At 38.9% G+C, this 26893-nt stretch overlaps 1 protein-coding gene across 1 annotated transcript in view; it reads right to left on the bottom strand.

The window, feature by feature from the left end:
* Positions 1-26893, bottom strand: part of UTRN (utrophin) — a 645934-nt gene that overhangs the window by 474790 nt on the left and 144251 nt on the right. The window contains exons 3-7 of the mRNA XM_006161924.3: positions 25400-25461; positions 10274-10366; positions 8120-8197; positions 7708-7800; positions 4749-4921 (exon numbers count right to left, since the gene is read on the bottom strand). Coding sequence (XP_006161986.1) covers positions 4749-4921; positions 7708-7800; positions 8120-8197; positions 10274-10366; positions 25400-25461 — 499 coding nt within the window. The remainder of the gene's footprint in view (positions 1-4748; positions 4922-7707; positions 7801-8119; positions 8198-10273; positions 10367-25399; positions 25462-26893) is intronic.

Below are 26893 nucleotides of genomic sequence, written 5' to 3'. Positions count from 1 at the left end.
CACCCCTTTCCATGCTCCTGTCTAGTATCTCTTCTCTATCTTGATTTTCTTTTAAACTCACAAATTGTTTTGGGTCACTGAAAAAGTCATGATGCATTTTTGCATAGGAAAATACATCATGACTTTTCCAAGGACCCAATATACTACTGTTGCTTTGACAGACTCAAATGTTAATCATTCTCCTTGTGCTCTGCCTGTTCTTGCATATTGGACTCGCCCGCCCTCTGGGATTTGATCCTTCCCTTCTCTCTCTCATTTTCCTGGCTGAGTTCACCTCGTATTACTCCAGCCACTCAAGCCACTGTGGCCAATGGCCTCCCCTCTCGCCTGATGTATTTTTCTTCAGCATGTTTACCACTTATATATACTGTAAAACTTACATTTTCATTTTTTTTTATTATTGTCTATCTCCTTCTGTTGGAAAATAAGCTCCAAGAAGGCAGGAATTTTTCCCTGTTTTATTCTCTGTGCTCCAAATAAAATTGTTTTATCAATTAACTAATAAATGAAAAATTTATTAACCAAAATTCAACAGTCCATTGATAAAATCTCTTAAACAACTATTAGGTTGGTGCAAAAGTAATTACAATTGTGCATTGTTGAAATTTGCCATTTGATATTGGATACATTCTTAAGAATGTGATATGTTATATATCATGTTAATGCACATTTCTTGCTTTATGTTATTTTCCTAATGACTTACTACTTGCTATTTATTTTATCTGTATTTTAGACTATAGAAATTGTGTTACACAAAAATCACAATCAAGTGATTTTTTTCACTCAATTTCAAAATAGGTCGTAAATCACCGGAGACAATTCACAACATCAACAGCACATTTGGCCCAGAAACTCTAACGAATGTACATTGCAGTGGTGGTTCGAGAAGTTTCACAGACGAGAGCCTTGCAGATGAGGAGCACAGTGGCAGCCATAGGAAGTTGCAATGACCAATTTAGAGCGATCATCTTAGCTGATCCTCTTCCAACTACATGAGAAGTTGCCAAAGAACTCAGTGTTAACCATTCTGTGGTCATTTGGCATTTAAAGCAAATTGGAAAGGTAAAAGAGCTCAGTAAGTGGGTGTCTCATGAGGTGACCAAAAATTTTTAAAAAGTCAGTTTTTGATGTGTCATCTTCTCTTATTCTATGCAACAACAACAAACTCTCTCTCAATCAGAATGTGACAGGTGATGAAAAGTGGATTTTATTTGACAACCAGCTCAGTGGTTGGACCGAGAAGAAGCTCCAAAGCACTTTCCAAAGCCAAACTTGCACCAGAAAAAGGGTGTCGTGCTGTCTGGTGGGATCTGATCAATACAGCTTTCTGAATCCCAGTGAAACCATTACATCTGACAAGTACGCTCAGCAAATAGATGCGCTGCACCAAAAGTCACAACACCTACAGCTAGCACCTACAGCTAGCATTAGTCAGCAGAAGGGGCCTGATTCTGCAAAGCAATGCCAATCGCACATCACACAACCAACACTCCCAAAGTTGAATAACTTAGGCTATGAAGTTTTGCCTTATTTCCCATATTCACTTGACCTTTCTTTTAGCATCTTGACAAGTTTTTCTGTTTGTTTGTTTTGAGAGGTTTTTGCTATAGGGCGTGTGTGCTCATCAGACAGACAGAGACAGACAGAGAGACAGAAAGCGAGAAATCACCCCCCAGGGGGGATGGCCACGCCACAATCCCTTCTTTTCCATTATCCTCTCGGGATCTTGGGCACACACGCACATGCGCCTGGCGTGAGTTTAAGCCACTAGGTCCGGGACTCGAACCGCAGTCAACTATGTGGGAGTCCAGTGACATAGCCATTACACTAACTGCTGGTCCCAGCATCTTGACAAGTTTTTACAGAGAAAACACTTGTATAACCAGCAGGATGCAGAAGATGCTTTCCAAAGAGTTTGTGGAATTCCAAAGCACAGACGTCCATGCTACAGGAATAAACAAACTTATTTCTCATTGTCAAAAATGTGTTGATTGTAATGGCTCCTATTTTGATTGATAAAGATGTGTTCGAGCCTAGTTATAGTAATTTAAAATTCATGGTTCACAATCTCAATTGCTTTTGCACCAACCTAATAAGAAGGGAGGGTAACCTCCTTAAACTGACAAAGAAGTGAGAGAAGACTGGAGGAGAAAGGGTGTTCGCTAAACCGTATTTAAAAGTGTGTCAAAAAAGCACCAGCAAACGTTCTTATGGTAAAACATTAAAAGCACTCCCTTTGTTATCAAGAACAAAACATTCTACTTATTATCACCAATTCAAATCAACATTATATTGAAGGACAAAGTACAATGAAGAACAAAACTGAAGAAGGAAGGAAAAAAACTAGCTAGCCATCATAATGTAATTCAGGAACACTATAATAAAATCCCCTCTACCAAAAATAAACAGAAAAACCCACAATCTATATAGACAAACTTAATAAAATGTTTAAGAATTTAATAGGTTTCCAGGTAGAAGATGTAGAAAAGGTTACCACATTTTTTAATTTTGCCATAGGGCACATGCGATTGCCAGAGAGACAAAGAAAGATGGTGAGAGGGAGAGTGAGAAATCACCACCCACGGAAAGTGACCAGCCCCAAATCCTTGCTTCTCCATTCTCACACACACACACACACACACACACACACACACACACCCACACCGGGTCTGGGACTTGAACTACAGTGGACCATGTAGGACTCTAGCACTTACCCACTATGCCACCTGCTGGCCCCATACAGCATTTTTATGTTCCAGCAAAGAATATACAGAAAAATGAAACTGAAAAAATTAATAATTAATCATTTACAATAACAAGATGACATAATTGTCTTTGGCATACAAATCCTGGATCCATGTAGAATTTATTTTGGTGATGTATGGTGAGGTAAGGGGTCAATGAACTTACTTGCATATGGGTAATGATAATGTCCCCTACCATCAATTAATCTTCAGTATCAACTCAGTTGTATATCAAGTTTTCCTATAAAATGGAGTGATTTGGGGCTCTTGATTCTGACAATCGAACCATATAAAACTTCCAAACTATCAGAACCAGTCAAGTACTGGCAATTTCTTATGGTTCAACTAAATATTATATTAGTGCATTTATTTATTGTACTACAATCTTGCAGAGAAATTACAATCTTAATACAGCATCATAGTTTTCGTTTATTTTGAGGAAGTATTACAGCCTGCTTCTTTGCCCAGAGTAGTATACTGGCTATTCTTGGACCTTTTATACCATTAGAATGTTTCGTAAAAAAAAAAATAATAATAATAATCAGGTGGTATAGTGGCTAAGGCACTGGAATCCCACCTGGCTAACCACTGTTGAAGTCCTGGACCAGGTGCCTGTGTGTGTGTGTGGGTGTGTGTGTATGTGTGTGTGTGTGTGTATGTGTGTGTGTGCTCAAAATCCCAGGAGGAAAATGGAGAGGGAATTGCAATGTGGCCATCCCCCAGGGTTATGATTTCTCACTTTCCCTTTTACTGTCTCTCTCTCTCTCTTTCCAGCAAGCACATACGTCCTATGGTAAAAACCTAAACAAACAAACAAACAAACAAAAAATCATTTGGCTATTTTTAATTGAGACTGCACTGCCTTCATGGTATGAGAATAAAAGTTGAAACAATTTTTTGGATACATTTCTAGTTAGTGCTGAATGAATGGGATTGAACTATGTAAATTATTTTGTGTTTTTGTTTTGTTTTGTTTTGAGAGGTTTGCCTCAGGGCCCTTGCACTTGCCAGAAAGAGATAAGACAGAGACAATGAGAGGGAAGGGTGAGAAATCACCCTCCAGGGGGTATGGCCACACCACAATCCCTTCTCCATTCTCCTCCTGGGATCTTGGGCATGTGCACACACATGTGCCCGGTGTGAGTTTCAAGCCACTGGGTCCAGGGCTCAAATCATGGTCGATCATGTGGCAGTCTAGAAACGTAACCTCTATGCCATCTGTTGGCCCCTTATTTATTTATTTATTTATTTATGGAGAGGTATTTGCTATTAGGGCATGTGTGCTCAACAGAAAGACAGAGAGAGACAGAAAGCAAGTAATCATCCCCCGGGGGAATGGTCACACTACAATCCCTTCTCCTCTCAGGATCTTGGGCATGCACGCACACATGCCCGGCATGAGTTTAAGCAGCTGGGTCTGGGACTCGAACTGTGGTTGACTATGTGGGAGTCCAGTGACAACCATTATGCCATAAGTTGGTCCCCTTTTTACTTCTGAGAGAGAGAAATTTTTGCTGTAAGCCATGTGCGCTCACCAGAAGGACACAAAGAGAAGAGAGACAGAAAGTAAGAAATCATCCCCCAGAGGGGATGGCCATGCCACAATCCCTTCTCCTCCATTTTCCTCTTGGGATTTTGGGTACACACACACACATTCACCCAGGGTGAGTTTCAAGTTGGTGGGTCCAGGACTCAAACAGTGGTTGACTATGTGAGAGTCCAGCAATGTAACCATTACGCCATCTGCTGGTTCCTTATTTTGCATTTTTTAACATAAATATGCAGGAGAAACCATGGACTTTGCACTGTGATATTTATGTCCTGTGAAGGTAAAGATGAGGAATGATTTTCTTCCATGATATTGCTTTCTTAATGTTTCAGTGGAGCATCTACAGACAAGAGAGTAGTGATAGTGGGGAAGGGGCTTTAGGGAGTAGAAGCAGGGGATGGACAGAGAGGAGAGACCAGGGTGTGTAGTCCATTTCCAATAGAGTGATGTCTCACTTATGTCGGTGGAGAACGGCATTGAAGGCAAGTCCATCTGTCCAGCTGGTGGTGAAGTTGAGGACATTGACTTGGCTGTACGGCCTGGTGGTCTGGCGTACCCAGCTCAGAAGGATCTTCTCACTGTTTGTCTGCTGCAGGTCTGACATGATATCCTTCATGACATCTTTTACCTACGTAAGAAAAAACATGCCTACCTATAAATTATTTCAGTTACTTGAATCAATTCCTTTAAAAAGAAATATTACACTAATTAACTATTATGGATCAGGTAATTGGCATTCATTTTATTTCAAATTTTTCTATTCAACAGTAGAAAAATAAATTTTAACAGTGATTATTTTGGGGGTAGTAGGATTTAGAGGTTTTATCTCACTTTTTTACATTACTGTTATTTTCTGTATCTTCAACAAGATTTGTACTACATTTGGTTACAATGAACATAACTTCACCATCATAAGAAAAACCATATTTTAATACTGTACATTTCCAAAGACCATTTCAGAAAATCTAATTTTTATTTCCTACAAAAGTGAAGAAGAAAGGAAAAACTTTTCACTGACTACAAAATCTAGAAAAAAAGAAGTACCCTTTCTGATGGCCGTAACAATTATACTCTAGAACTAACATTTTATATTCGTATTTTAAAGTAGTATGTATGTTAATAAAAAGGGCTCAGAGAATGATGTGAACATATTAAAAGAACACAGGAGCCAACTTAAGGGACTAACACTAACAATGGCCAAACCTAGGACAACTTAAGCATCAAATGAATAATAATGTAAAAGATTGTAAACCAATGTAAAAATCCATGTCTACACTAGCATATGAATGAACGAATAGACAGACAGATAAACATAGGTAGATAGATAGGGAGACAAAGATAATGGCAATAAAGAGACAAGAAACGGATCTTCTTTACAAGTAAAAAGCCAACTAAAAAAATGTAGAAGGAATGAGAGAATTAGAAACTCACTATTTGTCAAGTATCCTAATGACTGACCTTGGTAAAAATAATGGATACGAGTTAGATAATAACTGAATATTTTATACAATCTCAATGTATATACCCACAGGATATTTATTAATAATAAAAAGTAGCAACTGTACTATGGAGAAACTGATAAATACACCTTCACCAAAAAAAGTAACACTGCCAAGATAGAGCCAATGGGTAGTGCTGCTCTTGACAGGTGCCCTGAGAAGGACTCAGTGTCACTTTTGTAGCATCCCTGAGAAAAAATGAACCTGAATCAGATCCTGAGGAAACATGAGCCAAGTCCACACAGAGGGACATTCTATTAAAGAAAAAACTGGCTAGAGATGGCCTAATGGTTACATCACTGGACTCTCACATAGTCAACCATGGTTCAAGTTCCAGACCTGACAGCTTAAAACTCACACCAGGTTCATGTGCGTGCGTGCCCAAGATCCCAAAAAGAGAATGGAGGAGAAGGGATTGTGGTGTGGCCATCCTCCGCCCCCACCTTGGGAGTGGTTTTGGGCTTTCTGTCTGTCTCTCTCTGTCTCTCCAGTGAATGCACATGCCCTATAGCAAAAATATCTCAAAAATTTAAAAACAAAATGGCCAGTATTCTTCAAAAACATCAATATCATGAAATATAAAGACTCAGAAACTGCTACAGATTAAAGAAGTCTAAATATACATGACAAAAGAATGTAATGCATAAGTTTACATTTTCTTTGCTATAAAAAATACTATTGGAGTAACAAATTTTCAAAAGATCTATAGATTATATGATTGTTTTATTTCAATGCTATTTCCTTCATTATAATTATACATTATTCTTTTATATGTAATTATATTATCAAATCATTAATATTAGCATAAATATTAATGTCAAACATGTTACTATATTAATACTATATTGTGCTTATGTAAGATAATTCCTTGTTTTTAGGAGAATGCCATGTTTCTAGAAAATACAATGAAGTCTTTAGGTAGAAAGAGAGAACGCAAAAGAAACATAGACAATTATTAACATTTGGGGTCTAAATGAAGGTATTCAGGATTTATTGCAACTATTTTTTTCACTTTTTTAAAAGTCTGAAATTATTATTTCAAAAGTATGAAAATATTATTATTATTATTATTTTTTAGAGAGGTTTTTGCTATAGGGCGCATGCACTTGCCAGAAAGAAAGAGAGACAGAAAGCAAGAAATCACCCCCCCAGGGGGGATGGCCACGCCACAATCCCTTCTCTTCCATTCTCTTCTCGGGATTTTGGGCACGCACGCACACACACTCGGCATGAGTTTAAGCCACTGGGTCCAGGACTAGATCCGCAGACGACTATATGGGAGTCCAGCAACATAGCAATTACACTAACTGCTGGTCCCTGAAGATACTATTTTTAAAATTTATTATATGCAAAGTAGATACTTTCTTCCAATGCCAGGAAAATAAGGCAGTTTATCAGCTTCTTTTATTCCAAACTGTTATGAGTTGAATTGTGTTTCCCCCAAATTCATATGCTGAAGTCCCAACCATCAGTACTTCAGAACAAGGCCTTATATAGAAATAGAGGCATTGCAGAGGTAGCTTGTTAAGATAGGCACATACAGGAGTGAGGTGAATCTTAATCCAGTATGACTGGGTTACTAATAAGGGAAATTTGCAAACAGATGCCCCCTCAGGGAGGATGTCACATGAAAACTAGAGTTACACTGCCCCAGGATAGGAAAACCCGTAGACTACAGACAAACCCCGAAAAGCTAGGAGACAGGGAAGAACCGATTCTCCCTCAAAGCTTTCAGAAGGCATCAATCCTGCTGACATCTTAATCTTGGACTTCCAGCCTCCAGAACTGTGAAACAATAAATTGCTGTGGCTTAAGCCAAGCAGTTTGTGGCAGTTTGTTATGGCAGCCCTAGAAAATGAACACACAAACGATGCATTTTCAATGTTTATTAAAAAGTGATTGGAAATTTCCCTACCTGCCAGTGCAAAATGATGCTCCAAAGTAATCCCAGAGTCAGTTTGTGATTTCCATCTACGATGTCAGTGCCTCCTATATTCACTAATTCCACCTAGTACAATGGAAAAATAACTTTTAAGACAACTTCAGAGAAGCTTCCAAGTTTTGATTTTAGCACATTTGGATAATAATATAGGTGAAGGATAAGAGAAATTTGATTTTAGAGAATCTGGTAAACCCAAACTCAAAAATGTATTATTTACACAATAGATCAATAAAGCCGTCTGAAAAGTACATGACTGCTGGTTTTCGTCACTCATAGAAAAGGTCCAGTACTTCTCATAAGAAAAGTGTTTCATGCCAGTGGCTGGGTGCACAATAAATAAAAGTGAGAATAGCCCAGAACCCACAAATTCATGTTACGAGCTTACATTGTTCTGATGTAAAACCTGCAGCACTCTGTTGACATTGTTTAAGGCGTGCACCCTTGTGGAACCACGTTCCTTTGGCTGGAAAATAAAATACACAAGCAAATGAGACCGACTGTACCCTCTACACACCTGACCGACCACCCTGGCATCAAGGACACAGAGACATACACGAAATAGCAGATCCCAGTCAGTTTTGGCTGACATCTTCCCAGGCCAGCATGTTGGAGGCTGGGGTTTACGGCATACACTCCCCAACTAACAACATCTTCAGACACTGGTTCCCTAACCTGTCTGCACACTGGAATCTCCTGGAACTTCAAAACCAATGCCTATGTCCCAGCTGTCCTACCACACCCTCGAAGATTGTGACTGACAGGATCTAGGGTATGATCTGGTTTGGGAAATTTTAGAAGAGTGTCCTTGATTCCAATGCCCAGGCAAGTTTGGGCTAAGAACAACACTTTCTTTGATCCAAATTGGTCTGGATGCAGAACGATTTAGCAGCTGTGTCTCTTTTATACTGCACAGACGTGAACAGAGCAGGAGGGATGTGGAGGTGCCATCCCAGATTCTGGGTGCCGAGTCAAGAGCCCACTGGACCGGGGAGATTTGCCAGCTGGGGAAAGGAAACTTGGGCAGCTGCTTTCTATCTCACTAGCCAGGGACTCTCTCCCCCTTTTTGGACACACATTTGTCAATGGACACTGCATTTGTGAGATAGAGGTGGATTTGTTTAGCATAGGTGTCCACTGTGTCATGATCAAACCAGGGTAATCAGCATTAACATCATCTCCAACACTTGTTATTACTTTGTACCGGGAATAGTCAAAATCCTCTTTTGGCTATGTGGGTATCCAGCTAATCTGAAGAATATACTAAGTTACTATCAGATGTTACCCTACTGTGCTATACAAGGCTAGAACTTATTCCTCCTGCATAACTACTCTGTTTCTCCCCTTGTCCCACCCTTCCTAGTCTATCCTTCCTATTGTCCAATAATTATTATTCTACTTTTAAATTTTGTTTAAATATTTATTTATTTTTAATTTTATTTACTAGCATTACTCTTCAATTTTGACCAGAGGGAGACAGAAAGAAAGGGAGAGTGAGAAAGCAAGCTGCTAAGTTGAGGACTTGAACCACGGTCAGCCATGGGAGTCCAGTGTTCTCAAGCACTATGCCACTTGCTGGCCCCTCCACTCTTCAGTTCTCTGAGGTCATCTTTGTTCCTTTCCACATGTGAGGGTGAGCCATATGGAATTTTTCTTTCTGTGTCAAGCTTAGTTCAGTTCACACCATGTCCTTCAGGCTTGTCTACAAGGTCTCAAATGACAGAATTTCATTCTTTTTAATGGCTACATACTAATCAGGGAATCTTATCTGAGAGAGGGATCAGCCTCCCAATAGGAGAGGACAAAGGAGAGCATATCCCCCCTACGCTTAGGCAGAAAAAGAACATATATTCGAGAGCGCACCTCTCTAAGCTGTTAGAGCAATTCTACCTCTAGTGTTAATGTCTGCACTTCTTCATTGAAAGTTTTTTCCACGTGAGTGTGGACCACCTTACACATGAAGTAACAGGGCTGGATAATACTAAGATCCTGAACAAAATTAGACGCCATTGTTCTTAACAACTATTTTTTTTTAATATTTGTTTTTAAATATATTTGTCTCTATGCTCTCTGCTACTCAAAAAATTACACCCTCTTTGCGAATCCATCCTTTTCTGTAATTCTCTGTCTGGAGTGACTCAATACAACCAATTTTATCTCTGGTGAACATAGAGCCCTCGGGCCAATAGGCAGTGTGGTGGTTAGGGTGCTGGATAAACACATAGCCAATGTAGTTCATGTCCCAGACCTGGCAACTTGCTCTCTCACTTTCCTTCTCTTTCTCTGTCTCTCTGATGAGCACACACGCCCTACAGCAAATTTTAAAATAATAAAAATAGAAAAAATTGAATAAATTATTTTTAAAAAGAAAGCGAGCCCATAAGAAAGCCTACACATTGCTCTATCAAAGCATTAGTTAAAACATTTTTTTAAATGTCCCTGTTTCAGTCCTTATGTTCTAAATACCCATAGTGAGTTTTCAAGGATCAGTAATGACTAGAGACAGTTCCTTGGCCTCATTCTCAAACATGACATCTCTCACCAGTGATGTTCCTGTGAGGCCTTCTAGAAGATCCAATAACTTCCTTCCATCTTTGAGGTCTGTGAACATATCATTGATGGGTGGTTTCCCACTCTGTAACACAAAACATAAAGAATGGGTTACTACAGCAGCAGTAATTCTGTATGTCCCTGTAAATCAATGAGAGATTTCATTTTTGCCAATTAAAAAATTTCCGATGGGCCAGCTCCATGGCCTGGTGATTAATGCAGCCAGATCCCACATGGCTGACCATGCAGTTTGAGTCCCAGACCTGGCAGCTTGAGAAACACATCTGGCACCTGTACTGCATGCCTAAAATCCCAAAGGAAAGGAAAGATGAAAGAGAAGAGATTGCAACATGATCATTCCCCATGGGAGGTGATTTCTCCTCTCCCTCTCTCTCCTTCTCTCTGTCTCGCTGAGACGAGGCCTCTAGTAAGAAAAAAAAAGAAAATCTGTATGGTCTGCAGACTACCCAAGTTTGCCTTGTATAGAAAGAACAAGTACAAATACAGAAAATTTCCAGCCCATAATGCACATTTGATGTGACAGCTATACATAGCATCATTTCTTAGAAATGGATAAAATAAAGCTGTGATTAACATTAATCTGCCCTAAGTACAGTATACATTCCTAAGAACAGAATGATAAAGAGATGCATTAAAAACATAAATGAGTATAAGATACCTGAGTGCAAAGGTGAACTGAGCCAGTATGGTATTTTGACTAGTACAGCTTCTATTACAGAATTCCTATCTCTTGTCCCTGATGGATAAATAGCATCAACTCAAACTGATGTTATTAGATACTTTAGTGTCTCATGCCAGAAATACCTCACTCCATTCACTCTAAGTTTGGAAATCCTTGCCTGGGTTGTCAAGGCCATTACTGCACAGAAAATCAGGATGCCTCATTTTTAAACCCAATTTGATGATTAACTCCCTGGCTAACCTCGTTCTAAACTAAAGTACTATAAAGTTATATAGAAATTTTCTAAAAAGTATAAAGCACTATGCAATAAATGTTGTATTATTATCTTGTATCAAATTATTCCCTTCTAATATGAAATGTCCATAGAAATTAAGAGTCCTGGTTTCTAACAGTAGTAAAGATAATTTATAACCAATAATTATTTCATTTTACTCATTTTCCACTTTAAAAAAACTTATACTGCTATGGTTTATGTCCCCCCAAAAGTCATGTGTTGAGATTTGGTCATGAAGGTACTAAAAGTAAACATAATACCTTCAAGGTGTTGAATGGTTGGGCCTTGGGGAGTTATTAAAGTGATTAGGGTGGAGGCCTAATTGAGGTGGGCTTATAAAGAGACGTAAGGGGCCAGCAGATGGCATAGAGGTTAAGGTACTAGATTCTCACTTGGCCAACCACAATTTGAGTCCCAGACCCAGTGAACTGAAAATCACGCCAAGTGGGCATGTGTGCATGCATGCCTAAAATCCCAGGAGGAGAATGGAGGAGAAGGGATTTAGGCATGACCACCCCCTCAGGAGGTGATTTCTCACTTTTTCTCTGAATGTCTCTCTGTGTCTCTTTATGGGGAGCACACACATATTATGGGGGGTAGGGGCATGGACTTAAAGAAAAAAGAAAAAACTAAGATGGCAGACGTTTGACAAACGGTTGATGTTAACAAGCATAATGTTAATGCTTTCTACTGGCATTAAAATGCCATTAAATTTCAACACTATCTGAAAGGACTGATGAAATAAGACAATAAAGACTTCTTCATCCCAAGCAGGAAGCTAATGGTAGACTCTGACATGAGGAAATGTATGTATTAATTAATAGAGAACAATCCGTAAGTCTAAAATTTACTAATACAATACCCTGGGACATATCCCATTCAAAACCAATTGTTATTAACATGAAAGCAGTCACAGATAATACATAAATGATCCCATTGGAATGATGATATTTCAATGAAACATTGCCTATGGATGCTAATGTTCAAACTTCACATCATTTCCATGTCACAAAATATTATTTCCCTCTAATTATTTGTAACCACCTTAAAAATGTAAAAACTATTCTTAGCTCATGGGCCATACAAAAACAGGCAGTAGAAAACTGAAATGAGGGTGGCCTGGTAGCCTTGTGGTTCAGGGAGCTGGAATATGGCCAAATACAGTTCAAATCCCAGCTCCAGAAATAAGAAACACTATGAGCACGTATGCATGCACACCCCAAAATCTGTAGGATAGAGAAATGGAGAAGAAGGGATTGCAGCATCACCATGCCCTGTTGGGGGTGGGGTGGATGCTTTCTCATTCTCTCTTTTTTTCTCTGTCTGTTCCTGGTAAGTGCAGGAAAATAATTTTTAAAAAAGAAAAGAAAAAAAAAAACCAGAAACACGAAATATTCTTAGATATAACAATAGGAAGCACTTATTATGAATCAGAAATTTTCTAAGAGATTTACAGAGATTTTGATGCATTATTTACATGTATTATTTATTTCTTTGTGGTAGCATTTTAAGGTAAATGCCACCATCATCCCATTTTACAGGCGAGGAAACTGAGACACAGAGGTGACATATCTAGTGAGAGGCAGATCCAGGATCTGATGCTACAAAATCCATTTCCAAATCCATGTTCTCAACATCTCTGCTAAATGTCACTAAAATGAGAAGGACACACAACTGTAACACACAGGAAAGCATATTCTAGGGGAAGGGAGAATATATTTAACATTGCTTGATGAGAGCACATTTAAATACATTGAAGACTGAAGTCTATTTTTTTCTAGCACATCACTTTAAAGCATGTCTGGTGCTTTGGTATCACAGCCTCTAAACATGGGATCCACCCTCAGAAGCAATTTGGAAATGTCAGAAGTCATCTCTGACTAAAAACAAAAACAGATCCAATCTGACAGTTAACCTCTTATTTAGACCTTTAAATCTTTGCAAAGACTTATTTGCAGAGACTTCTCCGATAGAGAGAATACAGTTTAATAATCCCATTGGACAAATATTTGGTGAATACCTCCTTTGTGCCTGGCCCTGCAAAAAATGCCAAGTTCAGGTCACCCTCCCTATTCATAAGAGAGGGTTTCCACAGTTTTCCAATAAACACAATGAACAATCTTGAACTTGGAGGGCAAATAAGCCTTGGGTCACATTTCACTTTAAAAATACATAAAAGGCAACATGATACGAGTCCAGATGAGAGATGCTTCCGTCCTGATGTGATCGGCTTTGGCTGTCCCCAACTCCCATCCCCTTTCTCCCATTACTTCTTTGACTACTAATAAGAGTTCTAACCCCACCATTTTGAGAAAAGGAGCCAACACAAACCCTTTCAACTGGAACACTCCCACTGCTGATTTAAAGGGTCAGAGCACAGAAGCAAACTGTCGTCACAATGCATGAGGGAGGAGCTGGGGGTCTGTTGGAGAGAAGGGGTACACCTGCATGTGTGACAGTAGAGTGAAGCAAACATGATGGGCTCTCGTAATACCTGGAGAGTCAGCTGGCTTGAAAGGCTGAAGTTGGAGTGAGTGTTCTGATCCAGCTTCAGGTGGCCATGTGGGAATTCAGACTCACTGCTGAAAGAACTTTAGGGATTTTTTTGTTTTCTTTGTTTGTTTCCAAAAACTAGATATCTGAATTTATATGCATAATCTCCTGACACTAGTATTTCCTAAAACATTGTGCAAGACAAGTGACTCTTTTCTATAGACATAGTAGGTCACAGGGTGACTGATTAGCAATCTCTGCAGAGAGCGTATTTCACACATAGGAGAAATACAGGCTTAGTCAACAGGGAGTCCCTTGAGGAATTGGTAAATTTTGATAAGGCCTCACACATACATACACACACACACACACACACAGAGAGAGAGAGAGAGAGAGAGAGAGAGAGACTAACGAATATGACTAACTGCAAAATCCTTCTTTTTTTTAAGTTTTTTTTTTTTTCTATAGGGCATGTGCACTCGCCAGAGACAGACAGAGAGAGAGAAATCACTCTCTCCGCACCCCCCAGGGGGATGGCCACACTGCAATCCCTTCTCCTCCATTCTCTTCTTAGGATTTGGGGCATGCATGCACAGGTGTCCAGCATGCTTTTTAAGCCGCCAGGTCCGGGACTCAAACCACACAGCCATGGGAGAACCAGTACCCTAATCTCCCAGGTGCTGGCCCAATCCTACCTTTTTAAAGTTTAGTTATTTCCTTCTATGTACAAGAGAGGGAGAGAGGAACAACACCCCAAACAGGGTCTTGACACCAACATCCACCCTAGCCTTTAGCCAGTCCTGAATCATGAGCAAAAATATGTCTGCTATATGCACAGTCTCTGGATATGAACCAGCAACCCTCCCATGTGGGGCTACCTGGCAGAGTGCTATGGTGCATTTTACCATGGCACAATCATCTGGCTCAAGCAAAATCCTACCTTCTAGAATAGCAGAATCATATTATTTGCTCGTATCAAAAACAAAGGTGTCAGTCCTTATTCTTACCCTTTCTCTCACTCCCCATCTCTAACTCATCCACAACCCCTGTCCTCTTATCTCCAAAATCACATTCCAAGTGTGACCACTTCTCACCATCACATGCCCAACTCTAGCCCTAGCTCAAGCCCAAACCCCTATGATGTCTTGCCTGAATGCCAGCACCAACCATACTGATTCCTTTGCTCAAAATTTCAAGAGGAGAATTTAGCAGAAATTACTGTGGTGTGACCATCCCCCTTAGGGAATGCTTTCTCACTTTCCTTCTCTCTCTCCCCCCAGCAAGCACACACATCCTGTAACATATACATTTTTTAAAGTAAAATTTGGGAAATAGAGCTTGAATTCTTAGAAGAGTGAAATAATTATTTGTACCAATAATAAACAAGGCAGAAGTAGAATTGGGATTTGCATTTTCCATTCAGAAGACTAGCCAGAGTCTACTCTGTCTACTGTGCTAGACTGAAAAGCTAAGGCTGGCAAAGTTCTTGATGTCAAGGCACTCAAAATCCTAATAGATGTAAATGAAAACCTCACTACCCAAAATGGTGAGCACAGTAAGGGGAACTTAGGAAACTGCTTGGTCCTGCCAAAACTGTACAAAGTAACAGGGACTATTCACATACTCCAAGGACTAATAGCCAGGCAAGATCTAGAGGCTGTATAAACTCCAATTCTATATGCATAGTAGGCAAGGACTATGGACAAACTCAATAAACAACACATCTTATCCCATATACTCACAACTGGAAAAGCAATGGATATGTTTCAAGAACACAGTTCTTCAAAAGTGGGAGCTCTCTTACACTGTTGGTGGGAATGTAAATTAGTATAATCTCCATGGAAAACAAAATGGAGGTTCCTCAAAAACCTATAAATAGAACTTACATATAACCCAGTTATCACATTTCTTAGTATTTACCCAATACACAGGAAAATACTCAGTTGGAAAGAAACTTGCACACCCACATTTATTGCATCATTATTCACAATTGCTAAGACATGAATCAACCTAAGTGTTCAAAAACTTAGGACTGAGTTGAACATCTGTAGCACATGTATACTATGGAATATTACTCAGGCATAAGAAGCAATGAGACCCTAATATTTGATTCAAAATGGATGAATATAGAAGACTTAATGTTAATCAAGGTGAGTCAGACCTTAAAAGATACACACTGTATCTCCCCACTCAGGATATACCAAATGACTACACTCTATGGCAAAAACGGACAGATCTGAAGACAAGTGTAGATACTAGAGACTATAAAGAGTGGGTGGGAGGGGCAAAGGGAAGAAACATTTAACAGACAAAAGAATGTAAAGTTCTCTGTTGAAAAAAAAGTTCCCCAATTTTTGCTTTATAAAAATTAGAAGAAAAAGGTTTTCCATGGGGCCACTAGCAATGGCATCAATAATGACAGTGTAAAGGTAAATAAAATGGGATTTTCTTTATTTCATAAAGGAAAGGTGGAACCACCAGATGGCGTAATGGTTATGTGACTAGAGTCCCACATAGTCTACCGCAGTTCAAGTCCTGGACTGAGCGGCTTAAAACTCATGCTGGGCGCTTGTGAGTGCATGCCCAAAATCCAAAGAGGAGAATGAGAAGAAGGGATTACAGCATGGTTATTGCCCCTGGAGCGGGGGAGGAGTGATTTCTTACTTTCTATCTCTCTGGCAAGTGCACATGCCCTAAATTAAATTAAATTAAATAATAAAGGAGAGGCAGGTACCCTACTCTTTCTTTCCCTTTAGAGTATCTCCTTAAAAACATGACAGGCCAAACTTGGTGAGGAAGTAGTTAAGTCTGATCTCCAGTTTTAGAAGGTAAAGTAAACATGGAAATTACTCAGAGGTGGACAGAAGACCATCATAAGGTGTATCCCATTTATCTCTCAAGAAGATAAGTGTTTATTGTTTCTAATTCCACTTTACTGTATTATTTGTGTTAAAAAAAAAAAAATCTGCCCTGACTTCGTAGACTTTAGCCAACTGCCTGCATGTACTTACTCTGCTGTACAGGCTCAATAAGTTGTGTTTTCTCTGTAATCTTTATTGTTACAAATGTTTTTTGTTGTTGTTGTTGCTGGCAGGATTTCTTATTTCCCCTATAAACAATAACAACAAAAATAAGTTGTCAGCTTCCCCCTAAGTCTGACTCCCTTGACAGTTGATGGATGGCTCCTACTAGCCATTGGAGCTCTAAGCTTCCTGGGCCAGTACAGTGAAAATGAGTCCAGGGTCTCTTTGTTCTATATGTAGAAGAGCTTCTTCCCCCTCAAACCATAATCTCTTCATCAGTTCTCATTCTTCCCTTTTCTTGATTAACTTATTTATTTATTACAAGGAAGGGACAGAGAGGCAAGGCCCTAAGGGTGGTCACGCCACAATCCATCCCCAGACTCAGCCTAGATCACAGGAGCACATGTCCCACATGCTCAAGGAGATCCTGGCATCTGAGCCCAGGACCTTTCCCAAGTTCAGGTTGCACCACTTCCTAACCCCCAGTTCTCCCTGTAGAGATCACTGATCACACCAGCTTAGGCCTACCCATTCCTGAGCCATCAGAGCCCATCTGTGAAGCTAGAGGTGATAAGATCACATGGGGCTGAATGGGCAAGCACCCATGGGTGTCTCGGCTCACCCTTTTCCTAGGTTAAAGGTGAAAAGTCATTTCCTCTCAGCAGATCAATCCCAAATTGATCATCACTTACAAACACTCAACAGATATTACTGAATTTGTTTTATGATTACAAACATCAACAAGCTCAATCAAAACCATCTACTGGGACTAGCAGATGGCATAATTGTTACATCACTAGACTCCCCCATATTTGACTGCAGTTCAAGTCCTAGACCTGTCGGCTTAAAACTCATACTGGATGCATGAGTGTGTGAGCCCAAAACCCCAAGAGGAGAATGGAAGAGAAGGGTTTATAACATTGGCATTTCCCCTGGGGGATGATCTCTCACTTTCTGTCTCTGTTTCTCCAGCAAACACACACACTCTATAGCAAAAATCTCTCAAGAGAAAAAAAAAATGTTTAAATTAATCATTGTTTTTGACTCCAGCTAGATGAAACTCATTTTGCAAGTATAGTTTTGAGATAAAACCAAATAAAAAATTAAATTGAACAAAACCAAAACAAACAACAAAAAAACTTAATATATGTATATCTGAAACATACCTAGGAGCTGGTGTTTAATAATATCAAGTGCGTTTTATTGTTTGCTTTTTAGAGGTACTACTGAATAGACATAAACTAAAGTTTCTTTTTAAGGAACCACTTGAATAGGTATGGCTCCTAAAACAATTAGTTAAGTTGCCATATACATACATACGAAATAAAACAAATGTAGACCCAATGTGTAACTCTTTAAGCTCAAACCTCTACAATAAACCATTTATCATCACATCAGGAAGCTGATATAGTCTCCTTCACTACACTAAAAAGAGCATTGAATAGCTACAAGTGGGAGAAGAGTTGGGGCTGCTTTTATTGTGCCCCTTCAACAAATCTCCTTCCACTTCTTCCACTTTTCATGCCTATGTTTGTAAAAGCAGAAAACAATAGGACACTAGAAGCAAAATCACAATGTCTCCCAAAGGGGTGTGTCTGAATAACTCTTCATATTGGAACCCAGAAGATATGCTTTACAGATTTCCTCTCTGACATTGCGTCAATCCGAACTTCATATTTGGAACTGTGACTTATAGAAACACTTGACTCATCTTTGTCTCAGAAAAAGCAAAAGCTAACAATCTGCCCAAACTAAAGTTAGCATTCTTAAGTTTGCATATTCTCTACCTAACCTTTAGTTGTTAAACCTCCTTTGAGAATCGCCTCACCAAACTTTGATAAAAGAGCTTCTGCAATTTGTATGCTCTTAGCTGTGCCAGATGAGCAGCTCTGAATGACGGCCAAGGAGAATGCAGGCTAAAAGTCAGAACAAATTTCCCAACAGCAGAGCAACGAGGCCTTCGCTACCTCCCTTGGGAGACCAGCCCCTATCAAAGAGAGCCTACGAAAATAAGAGGAAATGAAACACTCAAGTTTTACATCCATACAACGGAATAAAGTGAGCTTAATGAGTGAATGTCTTTTCCATTTCTGTTTCGAGATACATGTGTGGCATGACCAGGGATTATCACAAATTAAGGGTACCTGTTAGGATTTTATTTAACATGCCTATATAATTATAATCTACCTGCTCCACAGCAATACCTCGGTATTTTTTGACAATATGTGACAGGCAATGACGATCAAGTGTATTTTTATGGGTAAAGAAATGAACTGGAAAAAAAATGGCTGATAATCTGCCTGAGGTAAAAAAGTAAATGAGTGACATATCTAGGAATAAGTGCTTGATTTTCAACTCTTAGCCCCTTTAGATAATCATTTTCTTCTGAGTTCTTTATAACTTGTCAATATCCAAGAACCAAAATTAACTGTACACTGTGTGATTTCTCAGGACCCCAGAGCACATCTTTTTTGTTTGTTTGTTTTTGTTTTTGTTTTTTTTGAGAGGTTTTCACTATAGGGCACATGCACTTGCCAGAAAGACAGAGACAGAGAGACAGAAAGCGAGAAAGCCCCCCCCAGGGGGGATGGCCATGCCGCAATCCCTTCTCCTCCATTCTCCTCTCAGGATCTTGGGCCCGCACCCACATGCACCTGGCGTGAGTTTAAGCCACCAGATCCGGGATGCAAACCGTGGTTGACTACATGGGAGTTCAGCGACATAGCCATGACGCTAACTGCTGGTCCCCAGAGCACATCTTTTTTATGACAGTAAAAAAGATTTACAACAATAAGACTATATGTTTATAGTGAGTGCTAGCTTGGGTATTGTATATCCATTTATAATTAACAATCAAAAGATGGTTTTAGGCTCATATTAGTCAATATTCTCAAACCCATTCAAGAAGTGAATTGAGCTGGTTTTGAGTATTAAATTGCCATTTTTATGTACTGTAAATTTAGGAGGTGGATCCCACATGAAGAACTGTATTGAGTAAATAAAAGAACAGTGTGCATTAACTCAAAATGATTCTTTAACTATTGTGACAGCACAACTGCAAGAAATAAGGTAAATCGGAAAAGTTTACGTAACTGGATTTGTTTATTTTTGTGAATAAATGTAGCAAAAGTCCTGAAGTCTTGTGTTCATATGCATGAAATAACACAGTTTATGCAATTCCACACTCAGTTCCATACTCTACTCCTATTTCTCTCCAATACAGCCATCTCCTACCAGCTTGTAGGTACATTAAATTAATATTAGGCATATTGAATATTTGTTTGTCACTGTCACTTTTTTTAACTTACTAAGACTATAAATAGTGATGGGTGCCTACAAATGTCAAATATTGTACCAATGACAAAATAGACAGTCCCTGCACCCATGGAACTTACTGCTATTTAGGAGAAGAGATGGGCAATTATTTAAATTACAATTATGATAAGTGCTTCAAGAATAGAATGGAAGACACACAGCTCTCTTGTGTATCTACCCTAGTCTAGGTACTCAGAAAAGGTATCCTTGAAGAAATGACATTGGCCCTCAGGCAAGAAGGAAGAATAGGAGTTGGTCGGAAAAGACAGAGGAAGCAGCAGGTGAAGAGGCCATGGAAGGGCCACTGATGTGGACACAGACAGTGTGGCTGGATCAAAATGAAGGAGTGAAAGTAAAGTGAAAGGAAATTAGGAGTAGCTTGAGAAGCAACTATTCAGGGTGGTAAAAGCCAAGCATGATCTAAATATCACACTGTATACCTTAAACATATACAGTTTCTATTAAGTAATTTTCAAAAAATGTAAAGTCATAACTCTCAGACAATGTAGTATTACCATGTATCAAAGACTTTATTTAACTTATTAATGAGGGAACAAGTAAGGGGGTACAATCAGTTCAAAAGAGACGCCAAGAACCACATGTTTACATGCAGAAAAAGGGAAGTGAAAGAAATTTACAATAGATGTAAAACCTGGTCTATGTAAGGGACAATAATCAATTCCAACAAAATTTGCATTTTTATGTATTATTTGCATCATTATCTAGAATTACAGAGTTACAATATAGCTCAGAAAGAATAAAATAAAAGTCTGGTGGCTGAGTTGGACAGGACTCCCTCTAATCTTTTTAGCCCATTTTAAAGTCTTTCACAATTTTTTCTAACATGAAGTAGACAATTTTGAACATAGATAGGTACTGGAATTAATAAGATCTGGTGTTAGACTGAGACTTTGAATGCGGAAGGGCAATGAGGGAAGTGTCCAGGAAAATGTCTGCTTTCAAACAAATTCCTAAATGGCAGAAGCTGTCTTCAGTGTCTATCTGGATTTCTCAGCCTAGGTGCCCTATGATTCTGCAGAGGGATCAACACTTCAGAGAAGCAGTGGACCCACTGAATAATTTCTATTTTGAAGTTCACCATAATATACCAAGGACATGGCTAAAAAAGAAATGAAGCAAAATCTATTATTCCCCCAGTGGGATTGTTTCCCTTGTGCTAGATAGCCTAGTGACACCCTGCACAAAAGAGTCATGCATCGCCTGTTAAAGGGGACACATTGGGAAAATCCATCATTAGGTGATTTTGTCATTGTGCAAACATTGGAGTGTACTTCCTCAAACCTAGATGATAGCTTATTACAGCAAAGTTAGACAGCATAGCTTATTATAATCTTATAGAACCGCCATCATATCTGTGACCTGTTTTTGACTGAAACATGGTTATGCAGAGCATAACTAGATGACCTTCTCCCAGCTCAGTGAGAGTTAAGCTAAATGAGAGTCTGAAAATCTTTCAGTCTTGACACGAGTTCTCCCCTCTTCTAAGACCACCAGTGTGAGACTGGACCCATTTAGGGACTTAAGACAGCCAGGGTGAAGTAAGCCGAAAAGTAGATCAAATTTAGTGTCACTGTCATACACCCTTCACCTCATTATATCCGAATACTCATCATTTCTTAAATTCCTTCTAGAATTTGATTTCTACACTCACTCTTAGCCAAAAGACCAAGACGTGTTAGACTTAGATTTTTAACTTAGATACACTCTGAAAGGAACATTTTTCTAGGCCACCCCACTTTGATGTTTCTTCTCTAAAGAAAACAACCATTTAGCTTCTGTGTTAGTTTACTTAACTACAACTTGTACTAAAAATGATAAAAATTATGAGGTCATTCCTTCTGTCTTAACAAGAATTACAAGCATCCTGAGGCAAATAATTTACTTCGGATTTAAAACTCCCATTTACATTATAAAATAACATGTACATTATAAAGTACACACATTTAAAGTTCACTTAATAAATTATTCTGATATTACTGGATTTTGTGTTATTAAGGCTTTTTAAAATAATTTATATAATTTTATTTATGTTTTTAGAGGTTTTTGCCTTAAGGTGCATGTGCTCACCAGAAAGAGAGAGACAGAGACAGTGAGAAGGAAAGTGAGAAATCACCTCCCAGGGAGGATGGCCATGCCGCAATCCCTTCTCCATTCTCCTCCCACGATTTTGAGCACACACACACGTGTGCCCAGGATGAGTTTCAAGCCACAAGGTCCAGGACTCAAACAGCAGTCGGCCATGTGAGAGTTTAGTGGCATAATGGCTACACCATCTGCTGGCCCCTATTTCTTTTTTTTAATTTGACTAGAGAAAGACAGTGAGAGAGAGAGAGAAAGGAAAAGTAAGCAAGCAAGCCACCAGGTCCAGGACTTGAACTACTGTTGGCCATGTGGGAGTAGAGAGCCTTAACCACCAGGCCACCTGTTAGGCCCTATTAAGATTTTTTTTAAAGGTGTCAAAGACCCACCATAAATATTGAGAAATGTCATTTATTTTTTTCTATTTTTCTACAATGCCCCTTCCACATCCTGTTACACTGTCTAGTTCTCTCCATTTTCATTAGTAAGTCCAGAAGTAACTCACCCAGTAGCAATTGTTCCCCAAACTTAGGTCTACCAAGACTAGAATGCTTTCAAGATGATCTTCAAAATTAGTTCTAAGGCAATTCTTCCCTAATGACTAAATTAAGCTGCTAAAAATTAAGTCTGCTTCACTTGCTCTATATGGAAATTGACTGTGCTATCCTCAGTAATACCCAGGATAGAAGATCTGACCCATGTGAGCACTCATGAGAACACTGGGATAAAACATCTCATACTCAGACTCTCAATGTTGCTAAAACTACATTGCCCAGAGTATGGTCACATTCAGATAGAAAGCTCAGAAGATTTTAATAACGTCAAGTCCAAAATTCACATATGCTACCTATGCCTCTAGGATAAAACAATTCCAAGTTTACCAGAAAGCATTTACACCTGCATTGGAATAACCCTAAACATAAAATCACCAATTACACAAGCCCTTCTATATTCTTATTCTTTGTATTCTTAACTCTTCTGTCAAAGTCAGCTTTTACATTCCTTACATTCTCAGAGGCAAGATAAAATATTTCTTAACAGAGGTCAGCAGGTGGCATGGAGGCTAAGGAGCTGGACTACCACATGGCCAATCACAGTTTCAGTCCTGATCTCAGTGGCTTGAAACTCATGCCAGACATATGAACATGCATGCCCAAAATCCTGAGAGGAGAATGGAGGAGAAAGGATTGTGGCAAGAATGTCTTCCCTTGGGGTGGGGGTAATTTCTCACTGTCACTCTCACTATCTTACTCTCGCTGGCAAGCACACATGCCCTATGACAAAAGCACATAAGCAAAAATGTGTCAAATCAAGAAGCAATGCAATCAGATACTCAACAATAAATATGTGAATGCAGAGTGGTTTTTAAACTGTGCTGCTACTCAAAATAACGGTAAAAACCCTCATTCTTTCCATTAAGGAAATATCTGTTTATTTTCTTGACCTTTACAACTTTCGTGTTAATTTAAAAAAAAATATAACTAAATTAAGATAGCTTCCATACCGTTTAAGACTATAATGGTGTTTCTCTGAGAAACCTTTATTTTTCGTCCTGCTGTTTCAGAGTCCTGGAGTCCATTCGTCAGAATCCATTCATTTATCATTTACAGAACCTCTCAAAAATCTCCCACCTCGAATGTAAACTAGTTCAACCACTATGGAGAACAATATGGAGGTTCCTCAAAGATCTACAAATAGAACTACCATTTGAACCAGCAATCCCACTTCTGGGTATTTACCCAAAAGACAGGAGAACGCTCAGTCAGAAAAGTGCTTGCACATCAATGTTTATTGCAGCATTATTCACAATTGCAAAGACGTGGAACACACCTAAATGTCCACAAACTGATGAATGGATTGGAAAAGTGTGGTATATATACTCTATGGAATACTACTCAGCCATAAAAAATAACAAGACCCTGGAATTTGATAGAAAATGGTCAGATATGGAGGATCTATTGCTGAGTGAAGTAAGCCAGGCTATGAAAGAAAGATATTGTATGTATCCACTCAATATATACCGACTATCCGCACTCTATAATAGAGAGCAAAAAATCGGAGGACATAAAAACAGTGAAGGTACTTAATGAGAATAGGACAGTGTGGAATGGGGTAAGTGAAGAGAAGATAGAGAAAGATAGCAAGTGAACAATAGAGAGGCAGGACGTTAGTGAGAAACAGATAGGGCTTATTAACTGTTGATGATGACATATATAGTATTCTCAACTGGATTGGTCTGAGAAGTATTTCATGATGGGTAAAGTATTTTTACAAGCAAAATGAGAAATAGCAATTGACTGTTTTAAAAAGTAATTAGAATAATAAAAATAACGATTGGGGAAAACATAGAAAAGATATTGAATGTTGAAGTGGGGAGATTAATGTCTCTGTACTGACGGACATGCATGGCATTCCCTTTTGGAAAAACAATGTAATACACTGTAAAGTTATATGTAATCCAATGTAATATAAAGAAGATTATGATGATGATAATAAAAAAAAAAAAGAGTAGAACTCCAAAAAAAAAAAAAAAATCTCCCACCTCAGACTTAGTGGACAACATTCCAACTTCAATAACCAACAGACATCATATTACAACAAATTTTAAAACAGCACTGCCAAATCCTCTCTTCAGCATGCTCTCTCCATAAGAAAAATATTGATCAAAGCACTGACTATGTTCTAAGTGGTTAGAAACACTGAGAAAGAACAGATCTTTGGGAGAAAAACTTGACAAAACACAAAAAAAGAACCCACAGAGTAGAAAAATGTTATTAGCCACACCGCAAGAAAGAAAAGTCCCAAATATTTTTTGCACAGGGTAGAGAGGCTGCCTGAATAATAACAATTTGGTTTAACCAAGCAAAATGAAATCATCTTCTTATTAGCTAAGCGAAGAGAACATTTCTCCAATGATAGATTCATTTCCCAAACGTACCCAGGGTTCACAGAATCAAAAGCAACCAACTGTTGGCTTAACTATCTGAAGAACGCTGGGTACAAATAAAAGGCAGCGCATGGACTGTTCTCACCAGACTTTCCATTTAAACATATTTCAGAAGAAAATAAAGGCAGAATAAATGTAGCTGCATATTCAGAATATTACTGTTAGTCATATGTCACGTAGAAAATGTACTACACTTCCAACAAGACTTCACAATCAGAATGAAGCCTTCGAATCATGGAAAAGCTTTTAAAAGTCTTAGTTACCTTTGAAAATCGAGCATTTATCCATTTGGTAAAGGTTTTCTTTTGCACGTCATTGTGTTCATCTGTAGGAGGGAAAAGGAAAGAGAAGGGAAAAGTGTGAGAGTTTTGTAGCACTAACCAGGCACTAAATAAAACCACCTCCATCCTGGGGAGTTTAAAATGTCCTATCAGCAGAGCTCATGAGGCACAAGGACGCCCAGCTAACGCAGAACATGCTGGTGGCAGAGTTCTTCCTTTACAGAACCTGGTCATGCCTGCAACAGAGGGAGGCGTGGCAACTTGTCCAAGGTTCCTCGATCTGTCCCCTTAGCCCTTACCAGATATTAAATTCAGGTTTGTGCCATTTAATCAGGACTTTACTTTCTAACTATCACATAAAATAATTTCAGTAGCCTTGGATTTAAGTAAAATTTCAAGCCTGACAGAAATGTTAGCTATTTAAAACAAGTTCGTGGGATCTTCGATCCTTGCTCTCTTCTGGAAGGAGAGTTTGTAATTATACGGTCAATCCTGAAACAAATACAGCAGCAGCTCCAGAAAAGAGTGCACTTTTACAGATCCATAAAGGTAATTGGAGACCGACTCCAAGACACAAAGGGGATGACTGGTATAAAAAACATGAAACTGCTCTCTTAGAAACCTCCTGATGTTAATGGTGCTGAGAGGTGACCTTCCTTCCTAAAGGACGATGGCTATTCCAGGTTTTAGACCATCTGATCAATGTCACACATGAGCCATGCATTAACCCACAGGACTTGCTTACACACGCTGGATGTCTGAGCCTATATCATCTTACCCGAGAGAGCAGATTTTAACACAAGGTTAACACCATATGTCGGTCTGCAGAGGGCACTATACTGCCCTCACCAGTATAAATGTTATATTAATATCAGTGCTCAGAACACTTAGACAATCTAGTTATTTGTCATACTACCTTAGAAAAGATCTACATACTTAAACATTGCCACATCCACCATTATCCAACCATCTAAAATTTTAAAATATAGAAAGTCATAAATAAATATTAAATTATCTTAATTTCAAGACATTCATACAATTTAAGAGTTTTAAACCATAAAATGGGGAAAACTTTAAGGAAGAAATATTTTATTTCATTTTTCCTTAACCACTTTTAAAAATGTTTAAATCTCTTATTTCAAAAACATGGGACCAGCAGATGGCATAATGGCTATGTCACTGAACTCCCATGTAGTCAACCGTAGTTCGAATCCCAGACCTGGTGGTTTAAACTCATGCCGGGCATGTGTGCGTGTGTGCCCAAGATCCCGAGAGGAGAATGGAGGAGATGGGATTGTGGTGTGGCCATCCCCCCTGGGGGGTGATTTCTCGCTTTCTGCTCTCTGTCTCTGTCTGTCTTTCTGGTGAGAGCATGCGCCGATAACAAAAACCTCTCCAAAAAAAAAATGTATATATATATATACATATATATATATGTATATATATATATATATAGTAAAATATCTAATTTTATCT

The sequence above is a fragment of the Tupaia chinensis genome, unplaced genomic scaffold, assembly GCF_000334495.1.
Source record: "Tupaia chinensis unplaced genomic scaffold, TupChi_1.0 Scaffold139457_1, whole genome shotgun sequence".
NCBI lineage: Eukaryota > Metazoa > Chordata > Mammalia > Scandentia > Tupaiidae > Tupaia > Tupaia belangeri.
Note: the sequence above shows the minus strand (reverse complement) of the source record. Positions and strands in the feature narration are given on the sequence as shown.